The sequence below is a fragment of the Rhinolophus sinicus genome, linkage group LG01, assembly GCF_036562045.2.
Source record: "Rhinolophus sinicus isolate RSC01 linkage group LG01, ASM3656204v1, whole genome shotgun sequence".
NCBI classification, from domain to species: Eukaryota; Metazoa; Chordata; class Mammalia; order Chiroptera; family Rhinolophidae; genus Rhinolophus; species Rhinolophus sinicus.
Genome location: NC_133751.1, coordinates 179,135,835 through 179,162,054, shown reverse-complemented (window position 1 = coordinate 179,162,054; position 26,220 = coordinate 179,135,835). Strand labels below are relative to the sequence as shown.

Genomic DNA, 26,220 nt, shown 5'->3' with positions numbered 1-26,220 from the left:
TACCCCCATGTTCATAGCAGCATTATTTATAATAGCCAAGGCATGGAAACAACCTAAGTGTCCATCAACGAATGAATGGATAAAGAAGTTGTGGTATATAAATACATTGGAATATGATTCAGCCAAATAAAAAATGAGGAAAACCTACTATTTGCAACAACACAGATGGACCTTAAAGACATGGTAACAAGTCAGAAAAAAAACAATTATTAGTATTTTATGATCTCAGTTATATGGGGACTCTTAATAAAGAAAAACCCAAATTCAGAAAGAGAGGAGACTTGTGGTTACCAGAGGTAATTGAGGGGAGGGGAAATTGGTAGAAGTTGGTTAAAAGGTACAAACTTACAATTATACAATAAAACAAGTAGTAGGGGTGTCATGTATTGCATAATGACTATAGTTAACACTGCTGTATGATATATAGGAAAGCTTTTAAGTGACTAAATCCTAAGAGTTCTCATCACAAGGAGACATTTTTTTTCTTTTCTTTCTAGTGTATCTGTATGAGATGTTAGCTAAACCTATTGTGGTAATCATGTCGCAATATATGTAAGTCAAACCATCTTGCTGTACACTTTAAACTTACACAGTGATGTATGTCAATTATCTCTCAATAAAACTAGAAAAAAAAGAGTCCTCATGTTCTACACATGTAGTGAAATGTTAGGCTCCCAGTAGAAAATTTTAATTGATAAGGGAACATCTAATATTACAAAATTTCTAATATACAAAGGAACATCCTAAGGATCCAATGTTAAGGGGAAAATGCAGGATAAGTAATGTTATATAGAGTATGATTTCAAGTACATATTTTAAAAATCCATAGATTCAAGTCTGCATGCAAATGCCAAAATATTCAATGCAGTTCTTCTGGGTAGTTGTTTTTTTGATTCCTATTACTTTCTGATTCTCCACTTTCAATTTTCTGCAATGAGTATTATTTTAATAACTGGGGGAAAATAAAAAGTAAACATTAAGGTAAAAATCCTACCTATCCTTTTGGGCCTAAAATGCTACCTACTTCATGCTGTCTTTGCAGGTTCCTCTAGTCAAAATTACTCCCCATTACATCCCTTAGCATAATATGTATGCTTTTATTAAAGTATTTACCATTGTATTTGTAACTTTTACATACATGTATTCTGAAGAAAGGGAGTTGGTATTGTTTATTTTTTAATCCTCTAAAATACCTAGAGTAATGCTTTGATCACAGTAAACATATACTTGTTGGAGAGAGTCCCACCTTAAAAAAACCCTGCAATTGTCATTGGTAAAATCAATCCAGGGCAATTCATTATATACATTCAAAATACTCAATTTCCTTCAAACATATGAAAAAGGAAATTATCTACCTAATGACATTAGACAACTTTATGATAAAGGCCAACCTGTTTTTTAGGTTATAAATGTCCAAGACATTCTCATTGTTATCTTTCCAAAATATTAAACTTTCTTTAAATTCCTTCATACTGTTTCTGTAGATCAGGCTACACAGTTCAGTATTACTTTTAAAGTCCATGAAAATATCAGTTATAACAGGAAATATTTTACTGGTTGTGAGAAAAATATGCTTTTAACATTTGATCACTTCAGGTATTGACCTACCTATTCCTGATTTTTGTGTTCTCCGGGTGACATTAAATTTCATCGCTGTCATCTTCTCCTGCACATCATCACTTACTTGAAAGACTGGTGAGTTCTCCAGGGCAAAATTTTCTTTTATCATCAGATTTTTACCAGAAGGAATACTCAAAGGTCTTGAACCCTCTTGAACACAGTTAAGGGAAGAATCTTGTATGTTGGCTGGATAAATCTGAGATAAAGAGTTAACCATCTTTGTGTAAAAGTCTGGCTTAATTTTATCATTTTCCAAATTTTTTTCCTCATCAGCTTGTTCAGATTTAACTGATAGTCCCTGACTGGTGTCAGATACTATCTCTATTACTTTGTGGCTATCTGGAGAAGGCTCTGTGAAGGTTTTCCTTTTCTTTGACTTGGATGTTTTATTTCTTCTTTTGACCTGGCACTCTCCTTTTTTCACTTCCATACAGTGGATGTCATCACTTTTTTTATTCAGAGTTGTAGTGCTTTCCTTTGGATTCTTATGTGTTTCTTCCATTTGGTTACCAGAATCAGCATCTGCTTCATTAGTAATATGCTTTAAACCTGATTCAGAAGAGAGAGAAGTCTGTGAAAAATCTGTTAACTGCAAGATAGGTTTGTTTTTATCTTTTGCCAAAATGTTCTTTGCCTTGTCTGATGATTCTTTCCCATGCTTTTTAACTCGTTTATAAGGATTTGAAATTTGATCACAATTTTCCTTTTCATTACTACTGACTTCCATACAGTATCCATTGATAATACCCTGACATTCAAGTTTTTGTTTTGATGCATTTACTTTAAAATCAAGATCTTTTGTAGAACTTTCTTGGCTGTGCATATCTTTATCATTATCCCCGTATACTTGGTACATTTCAGATATTATTTTTGTCCTCCGATTTACATTCTGCCTAAGCTTATTTACTTTTGAATCATTTTGCGGAGCAGGTTGCATATCAGTGACATGCTTTTTCAAATCCAACATATTCAGGGTCTCATAATCATATAAACTGCTAATATCTTTGGCAGAAAGATAAGCTGTTTGAAATTCATTTGTGACTTCTGGGTTTTCAGAAACAGTTTCTTTATCCTTTTGGGTTATGGAAAAAAAGTTACCTTTTTCTGGGTCATTCACATTTTTGTCATTATTCCCATTTATTTGGTTCATTTCTGAAATTATTTCTGCCTTCCTACTTCCTTTACGCCTGAGCCTCTTATTTATTTTTGAACCATTTTGCTTTGCAGGTGGCATATCAGTAACATGTTTTTTCTCCCCCAAAATGTTTCGAGTCTCATAATCACAGAGGTTCCTATTACCTCTGCTGGAAGGATTAGCTATCTGAAATTCATTTGAGTCTTCTAGGTTTTCAGGAATGATTTCTTTATCCTTCTGGGTTAGAGAAAATAAGTTACTGTTTTCTGGGTTCTGCACACCTTGCTCATCATTCCCATATGTTTGGTTGATTTCAGAAATTATTTCTGTCTTCCCATATAACTTTTGCCTAAACTTACCTATTTTTGATTCATTTTGACAAGCACGTTGCATACCACGGACATGCGTTTGCATCCCGAAAACATTCTGAGTCTCATAATCATATAGGTTTCCACCGGCTTTGGTAGAAAGGCCAAGTATATGAAACTCATTTGGGTCTTCTAGGTTTTCAGGGATGAGTTCTTTCTCCTTCTGGGTTAGGAAGACAGGGTTATCCTTTCTCGGGTAATACACATTTTTTTCATTATATAAATGATTCACTTCAGAAATTATTACTGTCTTCCGATTTACTTTCTGACTAAGATTATTAACTTTTGATTCATTTTGCCCAACAGGGAATACATCGGTGATCAGCTTTTTCAAATCCAACACATTCTGGGGCTCAGAATCACACAGATTTCTGTTATTGCTGGTGGAAAGAGCAGGTTTTTGAAACTCATTTGAAACTTCTAGGTTTCCAGAAGTAATGTTTTTATCCTTTTGGGTTTGGAAGGAAAAGTTAGCTTTTTCTGGGCCATCCACATCTTTATCATTATCCTCATAGATTTGGTTCATTTCAGCAATTATTTCTGTCCTCCGATTTACTTTCTGCCTAAGCTTCTTATTTATTTTTGAATCATTTTTCTGAGCAGTTTGCATATCAGTGACATGCTTTTTCAAATCCAACACACTTTGGGTCTCATTATCACTTAAACTTCTATTATGTTGGGTGGCAAGATCAGCTGTTTGAAATTCATTTGTGACTTCCAGGTTTTCAGAAATGGTTTCTTTGTCCTTTTGGCTTAGGAACAAGTTATCTTTTTCTAACTTATGAATCACAAATGTCTGTCTAGAAGCTTTACTTTTATTATAAGCTAGAGAACTCTGAACCATATCAAATTTACTTTCCTGCTGGAATTGATCTGAACTTTGGGAGAAAGGGTATGTTTCCTCTTGCTCATTTGTTACATGCATTCCTTTCTTCTTACTATTCTCTGTACTTTGTTTTTCATCTTGGTCAAAGCCATTATGAAGGGTTCTTGTCTTCCGTATGTTCAACCGAGTCAGGTGTTCAGTGTTGAGGATAAAACTTGGATCTTCTGAATTCACTTTGCCATTCAGGCCAACAGATCTCTTTTCTGGTTCATTATGAATCTTTTCCTCAACATTCATATCTGAACTATTTTTAAATTGTCTCTTTGATAGTTCTCTCTTTTTTTCAGAGCTTGAGTCTTTCACTTTTCTGAAAGTTTTGAGTCCACAGTCATTTGGTTTTTTATTACTTTTATTTTTAGTGCCTGTTGAAACTGTAACAATTTTGCTTACTTCACTAGCAGTTAAATCCATGTCAGCATCATACACAGTTTTCTGCAGTTGAAAGTCGTCATCATTACCCTGAACTTGATTCGTGCACTCTGCAGTAGGTTCACTTGCAGACTCAGATGAGTCAGGAAGGCACTGTATGTTTCTTGGCATTTTAATATTCATTTCATTTGTATGAGCATTTATCTCATTATTCCAATTTAATTCTGGACTTGAAATCCATTGTTGATGTACGTCTGTAACACAGGAATTGTCTGCAGAAGGATTACTTGATTTTGGTAATGACACATGTCTTTTCCTTTCAGTTATGTTACTAGAAAATGATTTCTCCTTTCTGTGGTTGATAGGCTGGGCATTTTTCATCTCACTCATTAGAGAGCTCTTGGAACTTTGGTCTGAGTGAGAATGGCTTTCTATAAAAATAAAGGGAAACAAAATTCAGAAATAAGTAATGACAAGGAATTTATTATTTTAAATGAGTTAGATTAGAAATCAAGCTGTTTCACAGAGAGGAATTCTAACAATGTGTTCTGTCCAGACACTTATATGTTGAAGAATCTATGCTAATAAAAAATAAAGTAGAAATGATCAGAGTATTCATAAGTCACAATTTACATTTGTATCTATGGAGAATTCACTCTGTCATGGTCCCAACAGTAGAGCCATTAACATATATTTCTAAAGTGGGAGGGGGCTAGTGAACCCAAATTACAGTGCTAACTCTGTGATAAGGATTGCTATCAAAAGGCTATTAGCAGACAGCTAAAGTTTCTACAAATTATACATATGCACACATAAATTTCTAGAAAGGAAAAACAATTCTAAGCTCTAAATTCAATACAGTTATAGTTCCATATCCCAATTGGAAAATGTGACAAATACATAAGCCAGACTACACTGCAGGATTAGTTTGAACTACCATGTAAATAAAACGTGTCATCATTTTCTCTTGCTCAACCATTATACAGACTCAAGTTTTTGCTTTACCACTAATTGGTTATGATCTTGAAAAAGTCACTACACCTACCTAGGCCCCCAATTTGCTTATCTATGAATAGGAGAAGATAAAACTAGTGTATTAATATATATATGGTATCTATCAATTCATAAGCTAAGATACCAAGAAAGCCTTGAGGCTGGCTCATTTCTAAATATTGCTCCCAGAGTAATATTATAGTATCAGGCCACTGTGGACCTGACATTTGGCAGCATATTTACTTTTAAATTAAAATTTTCACCAGCAGTTTAAAGTGGTATAAGTTAGCAAATCTGTAACACAAGAGATCTAACTTATTAACTGTTTATACATCATGGCCCTCAAGAAGAAAATGTGATGAGTGTAGCTATTTAATACTAACACTAAAAATGAATTTTTAAAAAATCTCACCTTTGGGAAGTATATCAAGAGAAGAAATATGCTCTGAATCATCTAAGCCACATACATTCTGATTATTTTCTTTAAGATAGAATGATTCCAAATTACACTGAGTGGATAAAGGTTGTCTTGTTGATACTGAAGAGGGGACATCAAGTGATGTCTTTGATGCAATGTTGTCGTCACACTGCATTTTCTCTTTACCATCTTCATCATCATCATCATCATCATCATCATTTGAAGTTAATGGAACCCTAAAGGCAAGTGGGAATGAATGAAAAATTTTGTATTTTACAAAAGTTATTTAGAAAATCCATGTGGATAGTTCTTTTCATGTTGCAATGATTTAAGATCCAACCACAAATCCCCTCTGTGTTCAATGAAGACAATTATACAAGTAGTTTCTAATAGTACAGAACTTGGAGTAAAACAAGAATGTTTATCCCTATAGCCCCAGTGGCCCCAAAAGGAGATAATGGGTTGGGCTATTAGGATAATAATAATGAAATGAATAAAGTTCAAACATACTTATAAATACTCATATATATTATTTACAGCTTTCCTATAATTAATTCTATGGAATACCTAAAACTCTTCCTCTGGTTTCAGACAAGTACAATTGTATGTAAAGTTATGTGTGAAATGAAGTCTGCTGTTTCCAAAAGGCATCCATGTAAACTAAAGCCACGTTCCTAGAGTAGTTAAATCTATGGGGTGGGGGGGAGAGACAAAAACCCACAGAAAGTAGTCAAAAATCTGTGGGGGGAAAAGACAGAAACCCGTAGAAGTAATCTGATAAACTGACTCCTGAATTTAAAAAAATGAAGAGTAGTATCAAATAAAGTAGGAGGTGGCCAGTAAATGAACCCAAATAGTGGTATTTTCTAGTTTTGGTCTATTACAAATAGTGCTGCTATGTGCTCGTCGGTGCCTTTTGAAATGTATGTATGCATTTCTGTTGGGTATATACCTAAGAGCAGAATTATTGGTTTTTATATAGTGTTTGGCTTTAGGAGCAAGTTAGGGCATTCTCATTGTGTTCCCATTATTTACTATGCTTGCTTTTGGGTTTTTATAGATTTTCCGTATCAGATTAAAGAAGTTCCCTCATACTCCTAGTTTGCTGAGAGTTTTTTCATAAAAGACTGTTGAATTTTGTCATTTTTTTCTGTTACTATTGAGAAGATACTACTTTTCTCTTTTGTTACTAGTAATGTAACAAATTTTTAAATCCCAGTCAAAATTCCAGAAGAGAATGTATATGTGTACACACGTGTGTGTTTGTAAATTGACAAGTTGATTCTAAAATTCACATGGAAATGCAAAGGGCCAAGAAGAGCCAAGATAACATTCAAGAACAAAAACATAAATAACTAAAATGGAGATTCACACTATCAAATATCAAAACTTAGGACAGTGAGTTCAGAAACAGACTCACATACATACAGTCACCTGGTTTATGATACAGATGACACTGCAGTGAGGTAGGGAAAGAATGGTCTTTTCTAAATAGATGATACAAATAGCATTTCAATATATAAGTGAAGTCACTTGTGTCAACAGGATTTCCACATAAAAAAAATAAATTATGGCCTTTCCCTCATATTATACCTCAAATTCTAGGTAGATTGAAGATCTAAATGTGAAAGGGAAAATAATAAAGCTTTTAAAAGAAAACATAGGTGAACACCTCATGACCTTCCAATTAGTAAAGATTTTGTTAAAAGGACACAGAAAGTAGTAAACATAAGGGGAATGGGGGGATTAACAGATATAGCTATATAGATATACAAATTGGATTTTAAAAAGAACTTCTATTGATCTAAAGACACCATAAAGAGAGTGATGAGGCAAGCCACAGAATAAAACACATTTGTAATGCACAAAGAATTTACATATAATGTATTTAAAAACTGCAAAAAAATGATAGACAAACAAATAGAAAAATAAACATATAAACAGATGCTTAAATTAATTAATTATCAGGAAAATTAAAATTAAAACCTCGATGTAACACCAGTACACGTCTGCCAATGTGGCTGAAATGAAAAAGACCATAACAAGTGTTAAGGTAAAGAACAACAGGAATTCTCATATATAGGAATGTAAATTGGTACAACCCCTTTAGAAAACTGTTCGGCAGTTTCTCCTAAAGCCATATACTATGTATAAACCCAGTAATTCTACCCCTAGGTACATACCCAATAGAAATGTGTACATATATTTCAACAGGCATATACATAGCAGCACTATTTATGCTAGAGTAAAACTAGAAGAAAAAGCAAATGTTTATCATCAGAAGAATGGATAAATTATGATATAATAGTTCAATACTATACAGCAGGAATACTATACAGCAATGAGAATAACTGATCTACAATTACATACGACAATACAGATGAATCTCACAAACAATGCTGAGTAAAAGAAAACAGAGACAAAAATCATACATACTGTATGATTTCATTACATGAAGCTCAAAACTGGGCAAAATTAATTAAGGTATGATGTTAGAAGTCAGGATAATATTTACCCTTGAGTGGGTGCTGAGTGGTCAAAAAAAAGGGTACAGGAGGCACCTTTAGTACTGGCATAATTGTTTCTGGGTCTGGGTATTGGCCATACAACAGGGTTCACCTGTGAAAATTCACAGTGCTCTAAAGATTTTTGCCCTTTTCTAACATTTGTATTATACTTCAAACAAAAGTCTACTTTAAAAAATACAGTGAAACTTTATAGAGGGCTAGTTGACACTTGATCTGTATGTTTATATGAAACAATGCGTTTATAATGACAGCCGAGATATTCATGAAAAAGAACTAAGTAAAAGAACTACATGACAACAAAATGTTGTATTTTAACACTACGGCAATTAAAATGTACTGGTACAATGTGGTGCTAGTACAATATCATAGGCAAAATAATGCAATAAACTGGAAAGAATAGAAAGTGACATAGTAGATATAAGAATTTTCTACTATGGTATAAATAGCATTTCAATATATAAGTGAATTTATTTCTGTACATAAATAAAAGCAATAAACCTGTAAGTTATATAACAAAGAGAACATTGTCTAACAGAGACAAGAGGATTTAGGTCAATGCTATTAATTCATTGAGGCATTTTACCTCACTGGACAGCAGACTGCCTTTAAAATAACAGGTTTGAATACTCGTAGGGTGTTTACTATGACTTATAATCAAATCAATTAAGAAATGGAAATTTTGGTCAGGGGAATAACAATGAAATTAATTGTACAGATTGGGGCAGTATGCAAGATAATAAAGGTAGAAAGAATTGTCAGATTTACCCAGCAGAAAACATGAGGCCAGGGGTGACCCGGAGGAAAAGAAAGAAAAAGAGTAGCAGGACACTACAGATGAACTTGGTTCCTGAATGCGGGTAAGTTTCCTGGGAGCCCTGGAGGTACAACCTGTAACAAGATACTACACACCATCTCAGTCCTACCATAGTAGGCAACGATTGGTTGATGAAATCTAAACACTGTATAACACACACAAACAATTATTGTGTTATATAAAAATCTAAGTACTCTGAACCAGTGTAATTCAAATCCAAGTAACTAAAGGTCCATCTGTTCCTCCTTCTTCTCTAGAGTCTATGGGAAAGCTGAATATTATTTCAAAATATAAAACTGAATTTTATTATATCTTCAATTCCTCTTACTGGTACAATGTTAAAAAGTATTTCATTATTTTTAAACGTCTTTCTATGTTTCAAGGAAGTGGACCAAATAAAAACTTTCCAAGTCCCACTTAGGTAGAAGTGTGCAAGTTAACATTTAACCAACTTTTGAAGCAATTACCTTGCAAATGGAAGATGCATAGACTTGCACTGTTTACTAACCCGTTTCTTCTTGCTAGCTGGCAGTAGGAAGGGACTCTGATGGAACTATTTTTGAAAAGAATAAAGAAAATGAACAGAATTTCTAATCTCATTAAATCATGTTTGTTATTAAAGCACCAAATTATACAAGGTTACCAATAGTAATAGAATGATTCTTGCATCGGTCTTCAATAGTTCAAGAAGAATAATGTGATGATAAGATGAAACACAGTTCATCCTTAACCATGCCATCCAAAGACAATCACCACTAATATTTTGGTATAACGTCCCAAACTTTCTTCTATGCATATGAATAAATACACATGTGTATCCCACACAAGTACAATATCTCTAAATATGCAGTGTTTTCGATCCATGGTTGGGCAGCAGCCATCTTAACTGACATGTGGGTTGACTATGTGGAGGTAGGCACCCCTAACCCGTGCACGCCACGCTGTTTGAAGGTCAGCTGTATATGCAATATGCTCATGTGTACATATGTACTCTGTGATATATTTGATTTTATAATATATTTTTAAACGGTGTTTTAAAATCCAAAGTCTGGGTGATTTTAAAATAGTTTTTAAATTTTGCTTATCCATATTTGCTAAATTTTCTCACATGCTTTCCGAACGTGTGTTTTAATTATTTAATAAAGACCATAAAATCAGGCAACCATGTTTTCCTATCACAGTGCTAACATGCAATAGAAACAAGGGTAAATTGACAAGTTAATTTTAAAATTCATATAGACATGCAAAGGACCTAGAATAGCTAAAACAACTTTGAAAAGAAGATCAAAGTTGGCGGTCTACAATAACTGAGACAATATAGTATTAGCACAAAAACAAATAAATCAAGGAAATAGAACAGAGTCCAGAAATAGACCCACATATATTTGGTCAATTAATTTTTGACAATGGTGCAAAAGCCAAATGGGGTGCCTAGGCTTCCACACTCAGCAGGCTATAATAAGGCAACTCTTCTCCAAACCAGGGGTACAGTCAGAAAAGGTGGAGGAGGGAGCTGGGACAGTGGTGGTCATGAGTGCCACAGCAATATCAGTGAAGGACACAAGGGGACTCTGGAGTTCCCTCCTCACTTGGTAATAACTTCCTCTCCTCTGGGGTGGTGAAAGAAGGTGTCTAGTAGAAAGCCAGGATTTTCACTACTCTTTAATGGTAATAACCACCCCCTTCAATTTTCCCCCAATCCTGGTGTCAATGGAGGCCATAAAAGTCATGAGGCACACGGTGGTGTCAGCCTGACTTCCCAGCCCCATCCTTCAGTTCGGAGAAACCCCTCCCCACCAGGGTGTCAAGAAAGACGGAGTGGGGGAACCTAAACTTTGACCCCCACTTGGCAGTAAGTGGCATTTCCCTTTACCATAGGCAGTGTCAGAGAGAAGCTGCTAAAACAGGTTTAAACAAGATTTGGAGTCTCATAATATAATACCTAAAATGTTCAAGATATAATAAAAAATAACTCTTTGCACCAAGAATTAGAAAAACTAAATTTGAATGTAAAACAAAAATCAACAGACACTAACACCAAGATGACATATACATTCATTGGGATTATGTAACAAGCATTTTAAAGCAACTATCATAAAAGTGCTTCAATAAGCAATTACTACAAAGAAACAAAGTTTCAGCAAATAAATAGGTGATATAAAGGAAAACTAAATGGAAATTTAAAACTGAAAAATATAATAACTAAAATAAAATAAATTAAAAACTCAACAGCAAAAAAGAGAAGACAGAAGGGGGAAATAATCTGTGAACCTGAAGAGAGAGCAATAGAAAGTACCCAATCTGAGCAAGAGAGAAGAGATTGAAAATGAGTTAACAGAGAATCAGGGATATGTGGGACTATAACGAAAGATACAACATTCAGGTCATTGGAGTCCCAGAAGGAGAGGAGAAAGAGGAAAAGCCCAAATACACAAAATTAATCAACTGGGGAAGCACAACACAAAATTTAAAAAATAACATATAGCAACTCTATGCAAACATATTTGAAAACATGGATGAATACATAATTTTCTAGAAAATAAAAATGAATAAAACTAACCACAAAAGAGAGAAAGAAAATTTCCTAATTATTTGTTTATTTAAATTAACAAAGAACAACCACTTCCACCAAGAAAGACCTAGGTCCAGGTTTTACAGAAGACTTCTATGAAACTTTTAAAGAAAAAATAATTCTAATACTATGTCATTTTTTCAGAGCATAGGAAAAAGAAAACATCCAAATTCTTTTTATGAGTTTAGGGTATATAACATTTTTATCAATGCCTAAAGACAGTACAAAAGAAAACTTCAAAGAAACCTCACTTCTGACTGACAATAAAAAATTCCTAAACAAAATACTGGCAAAAAAGAATTGAGCAGCACATTAAAAGAAAAATAAATTGTTTCTGAAGTTTATTCCAGAATTGCAAAATCAGGAAAGCTACTACTAAATAAGTTGTCATATTAATACACCTGAAAAAAAAGACCATATGATCATTACGATAGGTGCTAAAAATGAGTTTTGCAATAAAGGTAAGGAGGAAAATGAGATAGGAGCTGGTAGGGTGCTATAAGTAGAGTGCAAGGTTTTCTTTTCTTCTCTTTTCTTTTTAACATGGAAGATAACATTTCTGCATCTCGAGCCAACAGTAAAAGACAACTCAAGGGTCCAACAGGAGCCCAGTTTAGTAGATGAGAAGTCTATTCTAAGCAGCACAAAAAGAATGAGGAAGCATTCCCTTTAATCATATGGAGAGATCTCAGGATCTATCATATTAAAAAAAAGTTAGTATAGAATGCTATATTTTGTATAAGAAAGAAAATTAAGAAAATATTTATACTTGTATGTTTTATTTTAATATAAAGAAACAAATGAAAGCAGTTACCTGTGTAGAAGGTGTGGGGAGAGGAGAATGGAGAACAAAGTAGCCAGAGGCAGAACAGCAGCACATGTGAGACGTCATTCGATACTTTTTTATATTGTTCTGATATTAGAACCACTCTGTATTACCCATCGTCCTTCCCCCAAAACAGAAAGAAATTTCGAAAACCAATAAAAGTTAGTCTGTTAATAAAAAGTCCAAAAAAATGAACACTAAAGTTATATGCTGACCCTTCATCCTTCAGCTTCTGCATCAATTTATCCTAGTTTTCACTTTTCCTAAATCCAGATGCTGATCTCAGCCCTCTTCAAGTTCTCCAAATAGAGCCATACAAAAAGCATCTGAGTAGGAGAGGAGAAAGAAGGCAGGGCCAAAAAAGTTTTGGAGAAATAATGGCTGAAAATGACCCAAATGGGGCAAAAGAAATCAATCTGCATATTCAAACTGAGTGAACCCCAAAAAGGATAAATTCCAAGCAATCCATGCCAAGACAGCAATAGTAGTCAAATTTCTCAAAACTAAAGACAAAGACAAAAATCTTAAGAGCAGTATGAGAGAAATAACACCTTACCTACAGTTAAGAATGAAAAATAAATGAAATAAGCATCTGACTCAAAGTTAGAAAGGTAAAAACAAAATTAACTACAGAAAGCAGAAGAAAGTACTACTAAAGATAAGAACAAAAATTTGTAATTTTGAAACACTAAAGTAGTAGAACTCCAAATTAAATCCAAAAGATGGCTCTTTTAAAAGAAAAGAAAAACCACAACCACCTAACCTAGTTGGGGTGGGCGAGGGGGACAGGGAAAAGCCCAAATACACAAAATTAATCAACTGGGGAAGCACAACACAAAATTTAAAAAATAATATATAGCAACTCTATGCAAATATATTTGAAAACATGGATGAATACATAACTCTACTAAAGATTTTTTAAAGAGCCAATGAAGGGACAGAGCTTTACATCACATAACTCACAACAGACAGTTGAGCAATGTTTTTAGGGCTATCTGTTCTCCAAAGTTCCTTGAGGGATGGATGGATGGTGTGACCCCTCCCCCTTCTACATCTTGCCAATTAGCTTCTTTCTCTTATTCTCCAAGTCAATTCTAGTACTGACTTTACACTTCCCTTTACACTGCTAAATATGATTCTAGTCTTATTAATTGATTCAGGGCAATTCGATTCAGCCCTGCAAGCTGTTCAGCAAAACAAAGCCCCCCTCCCAGACTCCCCCTACCCACCCACACAGTGAAAAGCATCTCTTTTCCTTAGAGGGTGCTAAATGTATAAGGCACACCTCTGCTCACTGCTTGTCCTAGGTATCAAACTTGTAATGTTAGCAACGACACCTTTTGGAAACATTATTCCACAGGAACTTTTACACAAATCCTTTCTTCATCCAAGTGTGGATTAAGCTAGACACTAAAATACCTACTCATTGGCTAGCTTTTATAAACATTCTGATAAGGAGCTAACCACTGACTACATAGGTTGACAGAGTTCATTATCTTCCTACTACAAAGACTATGCATTTAAGAGACTTACAAATGACTTTTTAAAGTTTCTAAAAGGAGTGATATGCAGAAATTTAGAAAACACAGGAAAATACATACACAATAAAAAGTAATGCTAGCTAATAGTTATTGCACTTACCTTATTGTCAGGACACACGCTGGCCACATGAACCACTTACACTAACCCTTTGTAGATACACTACCATTATCCACACCATGCAGATGAGGATACCGAGGGTCAAAGAATTTAAGGTCAAGGTCACAGAACCAGAAAGCAGCAGAGCTGGGATCTAAATATGGGCAATCACATTGAAAATGCTACCCTCTAAAGCATTAAACTGCCCCCAGATTCAATCAAGAAATTTATCTACAATTGGGACTTTACTAATCTTTTTTTAGTTTATGTATCATATATATTTTGCCTTCTCATTAGTTATTCCTTCAACAATTAGTTTTCCTATTTAGATAACTGAGTTAATTTCATTAATATTTGGTCCTTCTTGCTTCCTGATTTTTCTATTGATTTTATTATCCTCATGCTAGAAAAGCTCTTTAAATATTAATATTAATGCTTTATAAGCCATGTTTAATTTTCCCAGTCTGCAATTTACCTTTCATCTTTATGATTTTTAGCCTTCTAAAAAAATTATTTTTAGAAAATCCATCACTAGCTTCCTTTATGGTTTCTATGTATAGAGAGGCCTCTCCTACATAATGTGAATTCATTTGTAATTTCTTCTGATTTTACATGATTTCATTTTTTTACATGTAAATTCATCTAAAGTTTATTTTAGAGAATGGTATAAAGTAGCATCTGCCTCAATTTTTTTCCTCAAACAGATTTTTAATTATGTCCATCTTTTTTTGTTAATACAAATTCTTCCCTAATTTGAAATACTACCTTTCTACTTATATCTTTTACGCTTTTTAGTCTGTTTAGAGGCCATTATGTTCTACTGAGCTGTATAATCCTGTGTTACTCTTAATCAAAACCTAAATTTTATATAAAAATTTCAATAACCAATTATACCAAACGATTATGTGCTATTGTCCCTTTAAAATTAATATTATCATCATTACTTTGCCGAAAGTTTATGGCATAAATCTCTAACCTTGATGCTACTTAACTAATCTCCAGTATTCTCAGTAATACTGAAAAATTACACTACTTACACACAAATTCTACTTACCTCAGAAAGAGTGCTCATTTCAATTGCAGTTATCAAGTTATTGTTCGTGAGTGCTTCTATTTCTATAAGCTTTTTATTCTGCATGTGTAAAAAAAAAGAAAGACCCTTTTTAATCAATTAAGATTTGGACTTTATATCATACATTAATGAATAACATCAGTTGAGAAGACTTAGAAAATTACATGGGGCCAAAAACTAGATCACATTAAGCTAAATAAAATGGTGCTACACTGTATAGTTCAAATACACACACACACACATATAAACACACACATTTTGAATGCTTTTGAACTATTACTCATAAAGTTTCCTACCAAGGAAAATTTTGTATCTTCTTATAATAATATTAATAATACATTACATGGCAAGTGAACATAGTTTGTCAGCTATAGGAATTTTACCCTCAAGTGCTGCCAGTCATTTTTCCATTTTTAAATTAATTTTTACTCATTTTAGAATTAGATCTATAGTTGCAGCGTAGCAAATCATGGGGTCTTACCGCCCTGTCTATGGACAGGGTTGGAAATTGGAAGGAAAAGCAACTACTACAACCTCCAATCTGTTTGTCCAATGAAATGCTGGGATTAAAGGAGAATACAAATAGTCTGGGAACTCCCCTCCTTTCAATTCACTGAAAGAATTACATTCACCTTGTTAAAATGTATTAATGAACCAAGCTTTGCTTATGATAATCAATCAAATGGTGAGCAAAGTATTATACTAGTTAGCAGAGCCACAAGTACACATTTACAATGGAGACTTAAGACACCTGTTTTATTAGTTTGCCCATTAACATAGCACACTCTTTCAATATTTTTTTTGCAATAATTGGAGATTTGAAAAACATTTTTAGAGCTTCTATAATAATTTAGTTAAGATTTTAATTATAATTTAGAATTCAAGCACAATATAGTTTCCATACCAAATTATTTAGCTTTAGGCGAAGAAATGTGTTCTCGAAATTCAGTTTCTCCACTTCTTTTTGCAATAACATCTTTTCAGTTGTAATTCTTCGAGAATTCTCTTTCTCTCTACTAAGAGCCTGAGCTAATGCCCTGTTGTTGTGCTTTAAAGATATTTTGAAAATAGAAGAATTGTCTGTAAAAAAAATTTTAATAGTTAATATTGAGCATATACCACAATAAATTTTCATATTCCTTAATGAAACCACTTTAGACAAAATGTATTTCACTTTGTAAGTTTTAACTGCAGGTTGGAAAAGAAGAGAATGACAATACAGATGCAGTTTTGAAAAAAATGCACTTACAGTTTGGAACTGAAAGCTAGGTAGAAGATGATAAACAAGAGACGCGAGAAATGCAGAATGTTTGTGAATACAGTTAGGAATAATACTAGGATTCTAGTATAGACACAGCATTCTAGATAATTAGATCAGTCACAAAAATTAAAATCTTAATACCTGTTGCCCTAGCTTCCTTTCTATCTCTGACTAGGAGGGAGAATGGAGAAGCTGATCCTGTATTTCTAACTGGAGATGTCCCATAGCAATTAGGATAGACAATCTGTGAAAAATTGAAAGCCAGATTCTGTGGCTTCAGAACTGAACCAATTAGTCAGTGCTCCCAAAGACCAGTTTTCAAAACCTTGAGTGAAAGGGAGCATGCTTACTAAGACATTGGCTAGACCATCTGAATGAACCCTGTGGGATAGTCTACCTCCACCCCAAATATCCTGCCTCTCATATGTAGGCATCTGTTACAATCTAAACCTGACCCCTTCTCTTTATAAGCACTATGCAAACATAATTTAAATCAGAAATGTTTTTCTGTTAGCAAAGAAACTTAATTGTGAATTCCTTGGTAAAACTCACCTTAAATATAGTATGTTCCTTTTGTACACTTACGGCATACTTGTAGTTTCATAATTTTGATTTACATGCCACTATTCAAAAACATATCCCAAAGAATAAAGTATAAGTAGATACAATGTTTATAAAAGTAATAATATTTTTAAAATACTCAGGCAAAGTCTGGGCATCTAAAAAACAGGGTCCAAAAGAGTACTTTATCTTTGGTATAGAGAAAGAAGTTTCAGACAGCCACCTTTGACATAGCAAATGGAAATAGAGTAGAACCAGTTTAGGACTTCCAGAAGGTAAAGGATAATAATGTTTTCCCGTTGCACTCCTCAAACTCAGTATATTCCTTCATAACAGTGAGTGTGCAATGGTCCCACCATAGAGAACAGGACAAAGCCACAATAGGAGGTGGGCTACTACATCGCATGGCCCTAGGGACCTGGGTAGGGGCAACCTTGTGATTAAAGATACTCAGAAGGTTCGGCTATTCACAAGGCACAGTTACCCTTTCCAGGGGTTATATCAGGAAACCTGTCCTGCTCCTGCTAAGATGGGCATGAAACGCTGAGATATTTTCTAAAGTAATGAAAATTTAGCTTGGAGAGCTTTTCTTAATCTCTCTCTCTCTCTCTCTCTCTCTCTCTTCTCGCACTCTCTCTCTCTCTCACACCCTTCAGACATCTTAGCCCCAGAATCCATGAAACCCCATCCCTAAAATGCTCAGTGTCCTCATGATATGCTCTGGCTATATAAAATCACCCCCTATCTGGGCCAACCACCTCTAGATTGCCCATCATCAAATTGCTACAGCATGCCAGAACAATCACTTTTTCCAGCTCTTTTCTAGGAATGTCACATTGGCATTTTTCTTGCAGTATAGGAGGTAGCTGCCTTGGGCTATACCAGCCTCACTGCTGAAAATTCAGCTGTCACCACTGAGCGTAAATCATCATAACCATTCAACTAACAGGATTTGAAGGAGGTAGGAAGGACTGAAAGGGAAAAAAGTATCAGTTAACAAAAATAGTCATTTTCTAGACTTGATAAAATAAAGTACAAAATACTCTATTAATTCTCCAGGGACAAATAAAAACGTGAGTATACTTTAAAACTAATGACAATGCACTTACTTATTATTTTTGTTTTGATTTTTGAAGCAAGAGAAACATTCAACTTAGCAGTCCTTGAAATTCTTTTGTCTTTCACATGTCTCTTAATTCCTGAGGTAAAAAGTGAGCCAGTTTCTGTCACTGGGTACTCCATCACTGAAGAAAAAAAAAAAAAAAAAATGAAGGAATGAAAAAAAAGGAAGAAAGGGAGGGAGGGAGGGAGAGAGAAAGAAATCATAGTATTGATTAATAAAAGAAAAAAGGGCAATTGATAAACTTATTCTAAAAAAGTAACAATCATAACTTAAATGATATAATTTGTACATAAGTATTTACAAAACCCTTTGTATAAAATCTGAAAGTATGAATGTAATCAAAAGTGGTTTAAAGTAGAATCCAAATTGGTAAATGACTCTGTTTTTTCATTTAAACCTATGCTCTTATATGTGTGCCAGGAGCTAGGCTAGGCTGGGGACAGGAAATGATATGGTTGTATAGGAATGCATAACCCAACATGGGTATAGGCACTGTTTTAATACAATGTAAGAAGTATAATCTTAGATATGCACAGAAGAGCTGTACCTAATCTTACTGGGGTGGGGTGGCGGTGGTGTCAGAGGAATCAGCAGGAAATCTTAAACTTACCTATTTGTCTATCAGAGTTATGGTCTATTAGACCTGAAAATATAATAGTGGAAACAAGAAGATAATCACATTCTAATAGGACAAGAATAATGGATATAATACACAAAGTTCAGAAAGTGATTAACTCTACCTGGGCTAGGGAAAAGGATCAGAAAAGATTTTACTTGGTACAGGTGATATTGAGCCATGTACTTGGACAAGACCAACCTCCCAAGCCCCTCCCTTCCCCAAGCCTCCTTGCCTCCATCTGCAGAGATCTGAAGAAACTCCGTTACCAGCACCTGCGTAACCCCCAATTCTCAGCCCCTCCACCACTACGTACCTCAAGTCCACAGGCCTAATCTCACTCTGCTCTTTATGTCAATCACCACAAGAACCCCCAGCCTCCAGGGTCACCCTCATCTCCCTCACCCTAATCCTCTCCAGCTCTGTACATCCCTCATTCGGTCCTGCGGGTAGGCTGAAAAATGCCCCCCCCCCCCAAAGATATCAGGTCTTAATTCATGTCATTTGAAACTTAATGTGGAAAAGGGTCCTTACAGATGTGATTAAGGATCTTATGATGGAGAGAGTATCCTGGATTACATAGGTAGGCCCCCAAATGACATCAGTAGCGTCCTTACAGGAAAGAGGCAGACATTGGAGTGATGTGGCCAGAAGCCAAAGATTGCTGGCAGCCACCAGAAGCTGAAAGAGGCAAGGAATGGATCCTCCCCAGGAGCTTCCAGAGGGAATACAGCCCTGCAGACACCTTGATTTCAGCTCAGCGATACTGACTTTGGACTTCTGGCCTCCAGAACTGTGAGAAAATACATTTCTGTTTTTTGAAACCACCCAGTTTGTGGTCATTTGTTACAGCAGCTACAGGAAATGAATCAAGTCTCCATATCTCACTCTTGCCCAACTCATGAAGTCCTTTGGAATTTACCATCCACCATCATCCAGACCTCTAGCCTCAATCTCTTTCCTAAACATTCCTCTCATCTGCTTGAACCAGCAGCTTCTCCTAGGGGGAGTGGATTCTCCTGCATTCCTGTCAGGTGGTGGCCTTTGTTTCCCCATCGCCTCCTCAAGGATGCACTGCATTCATGCTTGCAGACTATTCGTCCTCCAGCTTGAATAAAATGTCATCAGACTCTAATATCTCTTACCCCTCAGTGCTATTGCCAACTGCCAGCCTCTTAGTTGATAATTGCCTGTCCTGGCTCCCTGTTACTCTGAGAACACTGAAGCACCCTGTGGAGGGCTCTCCCATTACAATTACCTACCCATTATCCTCCGCATCTGTGCACTTGTCTTCTCTCACATTATCATGGGTAAACTATCCTTCTCAGGCCAAGCGTGCCTTACTTAGAGGTCCATGCACTGGATCTCATGCCTTCCTGCCTCCTCAAAAGCGTAACTCCAACAATTCTTTCCTCTACTGGATCATTCTGGGTCGTTTCTTTCTCCACTGGATCATTCTCATCAACATACAGACACACTGCTGCTTCCTTCACCTCAAATAACCCTGTCTTGTTCCCGCTGCATTCTCAGAGTACTACTCCATTTTTCTGCAACCCTTCACAGCAAAACTCCTTGAAAGAATTGTTCTATACTCATAGTTGCCAATTCTCTCATAAACCAACTTCACTCAGGCTTTCACTCCAATTACTCCATCAAAACTGCTTTTGCGAAAGTTTCTAAGGTCCGCCACACTGCTAAACCTAACAATGGTCATTTCTCAGTTCCCACCTAACCTGATCTATCAGCAGCATTTGATACGGTTAATTTCTCCTTCTTTCTCAAAAACTATCTTTCCTTGGCTTGCAGAACACCAGCCTCCTGGCTTTTTCTCTCCCTCCCTAACTGGCTGATCCTTCTCAGTTTCCTTTACAGATGCTTCCAGACTTTAATAGGCTATCTCCTTGGATCGCCTTTCTGTCTACACTCATTCCTTTGGTGATTTCATAGTCACGGCTAAAATACCACCTAGCCAAGAACTCAAAAACCTATGTCCTCAGTTTAACTCTTTCCTGGACTTCCCTGGATTCATATACACATAGTCGTCTACTCACAGTTCCACTTGCATAATGAAAACAGGCGTATCAAACTTAAACTGCCCAAACCTGCTGCACTCATAGAGCTGTCTCCATTTCAGCCAATAGCAACTCCATCCTTCCAGTTGCTCTGGCCAAAATCCTCACTCCCACTTTACCTTCACAATACACTTAGAATCTGACCACTTCTCAGTACCTCCACTGCTACCAACTTAGCCTAAGGCACTGACATGTCTCACCTGAATTACTGTCACAGCCTCTTATCCCCCTACTTCCACGCCTGCCCTCATTCAAGTGTTTTTATTGGTCTATACAATCTAAAACTCTCCAATGGTTCCCATTATCTCTCAGAGTAAAAGCCAAAGTCCTTACAATGGTCTGGAAGTCCGTCCACCATCTCCTCTTCCCATTCCTCTAATTTGAACTCCTCTGCCTCCCCCGTAACCCACTGCCTTCAGGACACATTGGTCACCAAGATCTCACTACTCCTGGCATCCATCAGGCATTCTTCAGCCTCAGGTCCTTGGTTGGTTATTCTCTCTACAGAGAAAGCTCTTCCTCCAGATACACAAATGGCCCATTCACTCTTCTCCTTCAAGTCTTGGTTCAAATGTCACCTTCGCAGTGAGGCCATTCACAACTGTAGCTCCTTCCCCTCCCATGTCCCATAGCTCTTACCCTTCTCTACTTTTTCCACAGCATTTAAATCACTATCTAATACACTATAGAATTTACTTATTGTCTGTCTTCCCCAACTAGAATTTACTTTGTAAGGTCAAAGATTTTTGTCTGTTCTATTCACTGATATATTGCCCAACTCACAGAACAGTGTGTGGCAAAAATAATATGAACATAGTAAATACTTGTTGAATGAGTAAATAAGTCTTAAAACTGGAGACTTTTGTCAGGTATCAAGATTAACAAAGGTGTTCCAGAAAAAAAGAAATGGCATGTATAAATGCATGAAAACAGAACATTTAAGAAAATACAAGTCATCTCTTGCTGCTGGAATGTTACTACCCTATTTCTGTTTCCCTTTAGAGCAAAACTCCTTTAAAGAGTTGTCTATACTTGCTGTCCCCAATTCAACCCCTCCCATTCTTTCTTTTTTTATTACTTATTATTAATTAATTTATTTTTCAATTATAGTAGACATTCAATGTTATTTTATATTAGTTTCAGGTGTACAGCATAGTGCTTAGACATTTATATAATGTATGAAGTGATTCCCCCCTATAAGTTTAGTACCCATCTGGCATTATACATACTTATTAAAATATTATTGACTACGCTATAATATTATTCCCTATGCTGTACATTTACATTCCCGTGACTATTTTGTAATTGCCAATTTGTGCTTCTTAATCGCTTTGTTTAACTGTTTCACCAGGCCCCCAACTCCTGGTGATACAGAGAACAAACACAAATATAGAGAACAAACTGAGGTTATCTGATGGTTATCTGAACAAACTGATGGTTTATATCTATGAGTCTGTTTCTATTTTTGCTTGTTTGTTTATTTTGTTCTTTAGATTCCACATATACGTGAGATCATATGGCATTTGTCTCTCTCTGTCTGACTTATTCCACTTAGCATAATACTCTGCAGGTCCATCCATATTGTCACAAATGGTTAAGATTTCATCAATAAAAAGGAAAAGACATTCTAATGAATGGGAGAAGATATTCACCAATGATACATCTGATAAATTAAAAAATGGGCAGAGGACCTGAATAGACATTTCTCCAAAGAGGACATACGGATGGCCAGTAAACATATGAAAAGATGCTCAATGTCACTAATCATCAGAGAAATGCAAATTAAAACCACAATGAGACATCACCTCTCACCTGTCAGAATAGTTGTCATCAATAAATCAAAAAACAAGTGTTGGCATAGATGGGGAGAAAAGGGAGCCCTCAGGCACTGCTGGTGGGATTGCAGATTGGTGCAGCCACTATGGAAACCATATGGAGGTTCCTCAAAAAATTAAAACTAGAACTACCTTTGACCCAGCAATTCCACTTCTGGGTATTTACACAAACAAATCCAAAACACTAATTTGAAAAGATACATGCATCCCTATGGTCACTGCAGCGTTATTTACAATAGCCAAGATATGGAAGCAACCTCAGTGCCCATCAATAGATGACTGGATAAGGAAGATGTGGTGCATATATACAATAGAAAACATTCCATATTACTCAGCCATAAAAATGAAACCCTCCCTTTCTCTCCTGATCCATCCACTCCAATTGAGTTTTTGCTCCCATCACTACTGTATGCAAACTGACTCAACGTCACTAGATTGCTGTTGCTAAATCAAACACACAAGTCAAGGTCCATTTCTCATATTACTTGCTCTATGAGCAGTATTTAATATCTGATCATTCTCTCTTTGAAATACTTTCTTTAGCTGGCTTCCAAAACACCACATTCTCCTTCCTGGGTGTTCTCCTTCCTCATGAACCACTTCTTCTAAGTCCCTTCTGCTGGTTATTCTTCAGCTCTCTAACCTCTTGCTATTGGAGTGCCCCAGATTTCAGTACTGGGGTCTCATCTATTTTCTATTTACATATACACTTTTGGGGCTATCATCCAGTGTCCTGGCTTTTAAATCTAAACGCTGATGACTTGCAAATTCATATCCCTCATCAACTCCAGATTTATTCATATAATTGCCTACTCCTCACATCCAAATTCGATTTCTAATATGAATCTCCACGCCCACTCCCTCCACCCAAATCAGTTTCACTGTGTCCTCTCCCTCTCACTTAATGGCAACTCCAACCTAGTTGGTCAGGTCAGAAACCTCTTCTTTCCCATTCCTCATCTACTCTATCATAAATCATGCTGGTCTGACTTTCACAACATCGCCACGTGGGCCCCTTACCACTATTTCTACAGCTACCACTCTGATCCACGTTGCCATTCTCTCTTATACATCATTGCTACTACTAAATAAGTGGTGTCCCTGCTTCTACCTCCACCCCTATTTATTCTCAACCCAGGAACCGAAACGATCCTTTTAGAACTTAAGTAAATTCATGTCACTCCTCTGTTAAAAACCCTCCAGTGGCTTTCCATCTTGCTTAAGACTGAAGTCATAATCCTCTAAGTACTACAGGATTCGACACTTCCCTTCCCCAGTTCTCCATCAGTACCTCTCTGACCTCCTCACTGCTCTTCCTTTTGCTCAGTAAGCTCCAGCCATACTGGCCACCGTGGCATGCTCCCATCGGCAGAACCTTTGCATCCCCTTTTCCTTTGTATCAACTGCTCCTTCAAATAATCACAGGGTTTGCTCGCTTCCTTCAAGTCTTTGCTCAAACGTCACTCTCTTAGTGAGCTTTCCCAGACCAAACGATTTCAAATCGCACCCCTTTCCTCTATTGACTTAATGTCTAACACAAAGTTACATAATTTTCTTATTTATTGTCTGTCTTCTACTTCTAAAATGTAAGTTCCATGAGGGCATGGATTTTTTATCAGATTTGTTTGTATCTGTACCCTCAGTGCCTAGAAAATGCACATGGCAGCTACTGCAGAAACATTTTTTGAGAAATGACAATGGATAAATAGAATAAATTTTAAATAGTAAAAAGTGTCCAATATTAGAATGAGTCTTCTTTGAAAGTGTTAAGCAGATGTTAAGAAACATCAAGCAAATAATGGCAAGATGGTTTTAGAAGAAATTTCTGAATGGGGAAGAAACTGAACCAGGAACCTTCCAACACTCGATGCTCGATGCTTCTTCTAAAAGTTTTGCCTAAAAGAAACTTCAAGTAATAATAAAGATCATCATCTATCCCCCGGGTAGTAAAACATAAGCACACACAGAAACTGCATGCAAATTGTTGCATCTCACACACCTGAAAGGGATCCTACGGTAACACAGAAATCTTGTCCATTTCTAAAAAAAATCCAGTCAGGAAGATCAAATCTCACTTAATTAGGAAACCACAGCTGAACAGCCCTCCCAAATAAGTCAGTTCTTAGTTCCCTACGTTAATAAATGGCACTACCGATCAATCACCAAGCACCCACCCAAATGCTCATGCCAGAAATCAGAGCCTTCCTTCACATTGCCCTGTCACCCTCCACTTTAACAACCTGACCACTTACCACTTTAGGAGCCAAAGCCAGGACCCTGGACTACCATTCCAGGGTGACTTACTATACAGAAATTGAGGTATTATAAATAGTGGTTGGGCTGTGTTGGAGTCCCAGTTCCAACATTTCATCCAACATTTCATAGCTATGTGATCTCTAAGTCTCAATTTCCAGATGTAGAAAATTATAGAAAATAAGGGCATCCCAATTATAGGAAATAAATAAGCCAACGTGTATACAGTGCCTAGTATTGGATCTGGCACATAGCCAGCACTCACTAATAGTACCGTTATTACCCTGCATCTCTTTTCTGGCCAGCATCTCAGCTATCTCTAAATCAGAAATACTCAGTTCCACCTCCGATTTTCCTGAATTGGATCCCTTCTCTAGAAAACTCATCGTTCCTATTCCCTACCGAAATCCTGCCTATACATCGAGACACACCGAGTTCCAAGTTCCTCCCAGTCTGCCACCACCTCTTCGCCTTCAGCCAAGAGGTGGCTAAAGAAGCGCTCCAAAGGAGAAGGCTCCTTCAAGAACTTGGGTAGCCAGTCACTAACGTTCATTCAGCAGATACTCGTCTTTATTCAGCGTCTACAACCGGATAGATACTGTTCTAAAACACGGGAGTAGAGCAGTCACAAAACACAGAAATCCCTTCTTCAAGGAGCTGACCTTTCAACTGGCAGCTCGCTCCCCTCAACCAGCCAGGTGTTCAAACCCCAGAAACAAGAGGTAGCGACTTAGATCCAAACCAGGCACTCTCCCAACGAGCCCCCCGGAAAGGGCGCTGGGGCCCCGGTTCCGGACACCTGAAGGCGGAGGATGGGCTTGACCGCAGATCGCTGGGGGTTCGCCTGACCCAAGACTCAGGAGGACAGAGCCGGGAGGTTCGGCCCGGGGAAGACACGGATCCCACCACGCAGGGGGAGGCCACGCCAAGTGTCAGACGTCACCGACTTACCGCTTTTTTAGCGTGGAGAGACCACCGCTCAGCTCCCGGAGCCCGGCGCCCGCAGCCAAAGCTCAGGTTTAAACTCTGCAGCCGTTGGCGTTTGCCACATTAGCCAATCAGGCCCCGAGAAGGCGGTGCAAAAGAACGCTGTTACCAGGAAGTGGGAGGTGAAAGGGGCGGGACCAGGCGAAGGACAGGAGGGGGCATGGCCAGGAGAACCAAACTGACCCAGCCGGTGGGGAAAGGGGCACCCTGGGGCTTGAGCGCGGGTGGCTGCACTGCCGCCTGATGAAAAAGGAAAGGATCCTTTGACAAAAC

General features: G+C 36.8%; 1 protein-coding gene across 2 annotated transcripts in view; it reads right to left on the bottom strand.

Annotated features, from left to right (window-relative positions):
- Positions 1–26,006, bottom strand: part of SGO2 (shugoshin 2) — a 33,093-nt gene extending 7,087 nt beyond the window's left edge. Inside the window, exons 1-8 of one of the 2 annotated variants that reach the window (XM_074339769.1) lie at positions 25,912–26,006; positions 18,171–18,305; positions 16,144–16,319; positions 15,222–15,299; positions 9,599–9,684; positions 5,784–6,025; positions 3,115–4,809; positions 1,609–2,169 (exon numbers count right to left, since the gene is read on the bottom strand). In XM_074339769.1, the coding sequence (XP_074195870.1) occupies positions 1,609–2,169; positions 3,115–4,809; positions 5,784–6,025; positions 9,599–9,684; positions 15,222–15,299; positions 16,144–16,319; positions 18,171–18,303 (2,971 nt within the window). In that variant the 5' untranslated portion in view covers positions 18,304–18,305; positions 25,912–26,006. Of the gene's footprint in view, positions 1–1,608; positions 4,810–5,783; positions 6,026–9,598; positions 9,685–15,221; positions 15,300–16,143; positions 16,320–18,170; positions 18,306–25,911 lie in introns of both variants that reach the window. The other variant, XM_019746475.2, reaches the window with a different exon arrangement.
- Between the last annotated feature and the right edge of the window lie 214 nt (positions 26,007–26,220).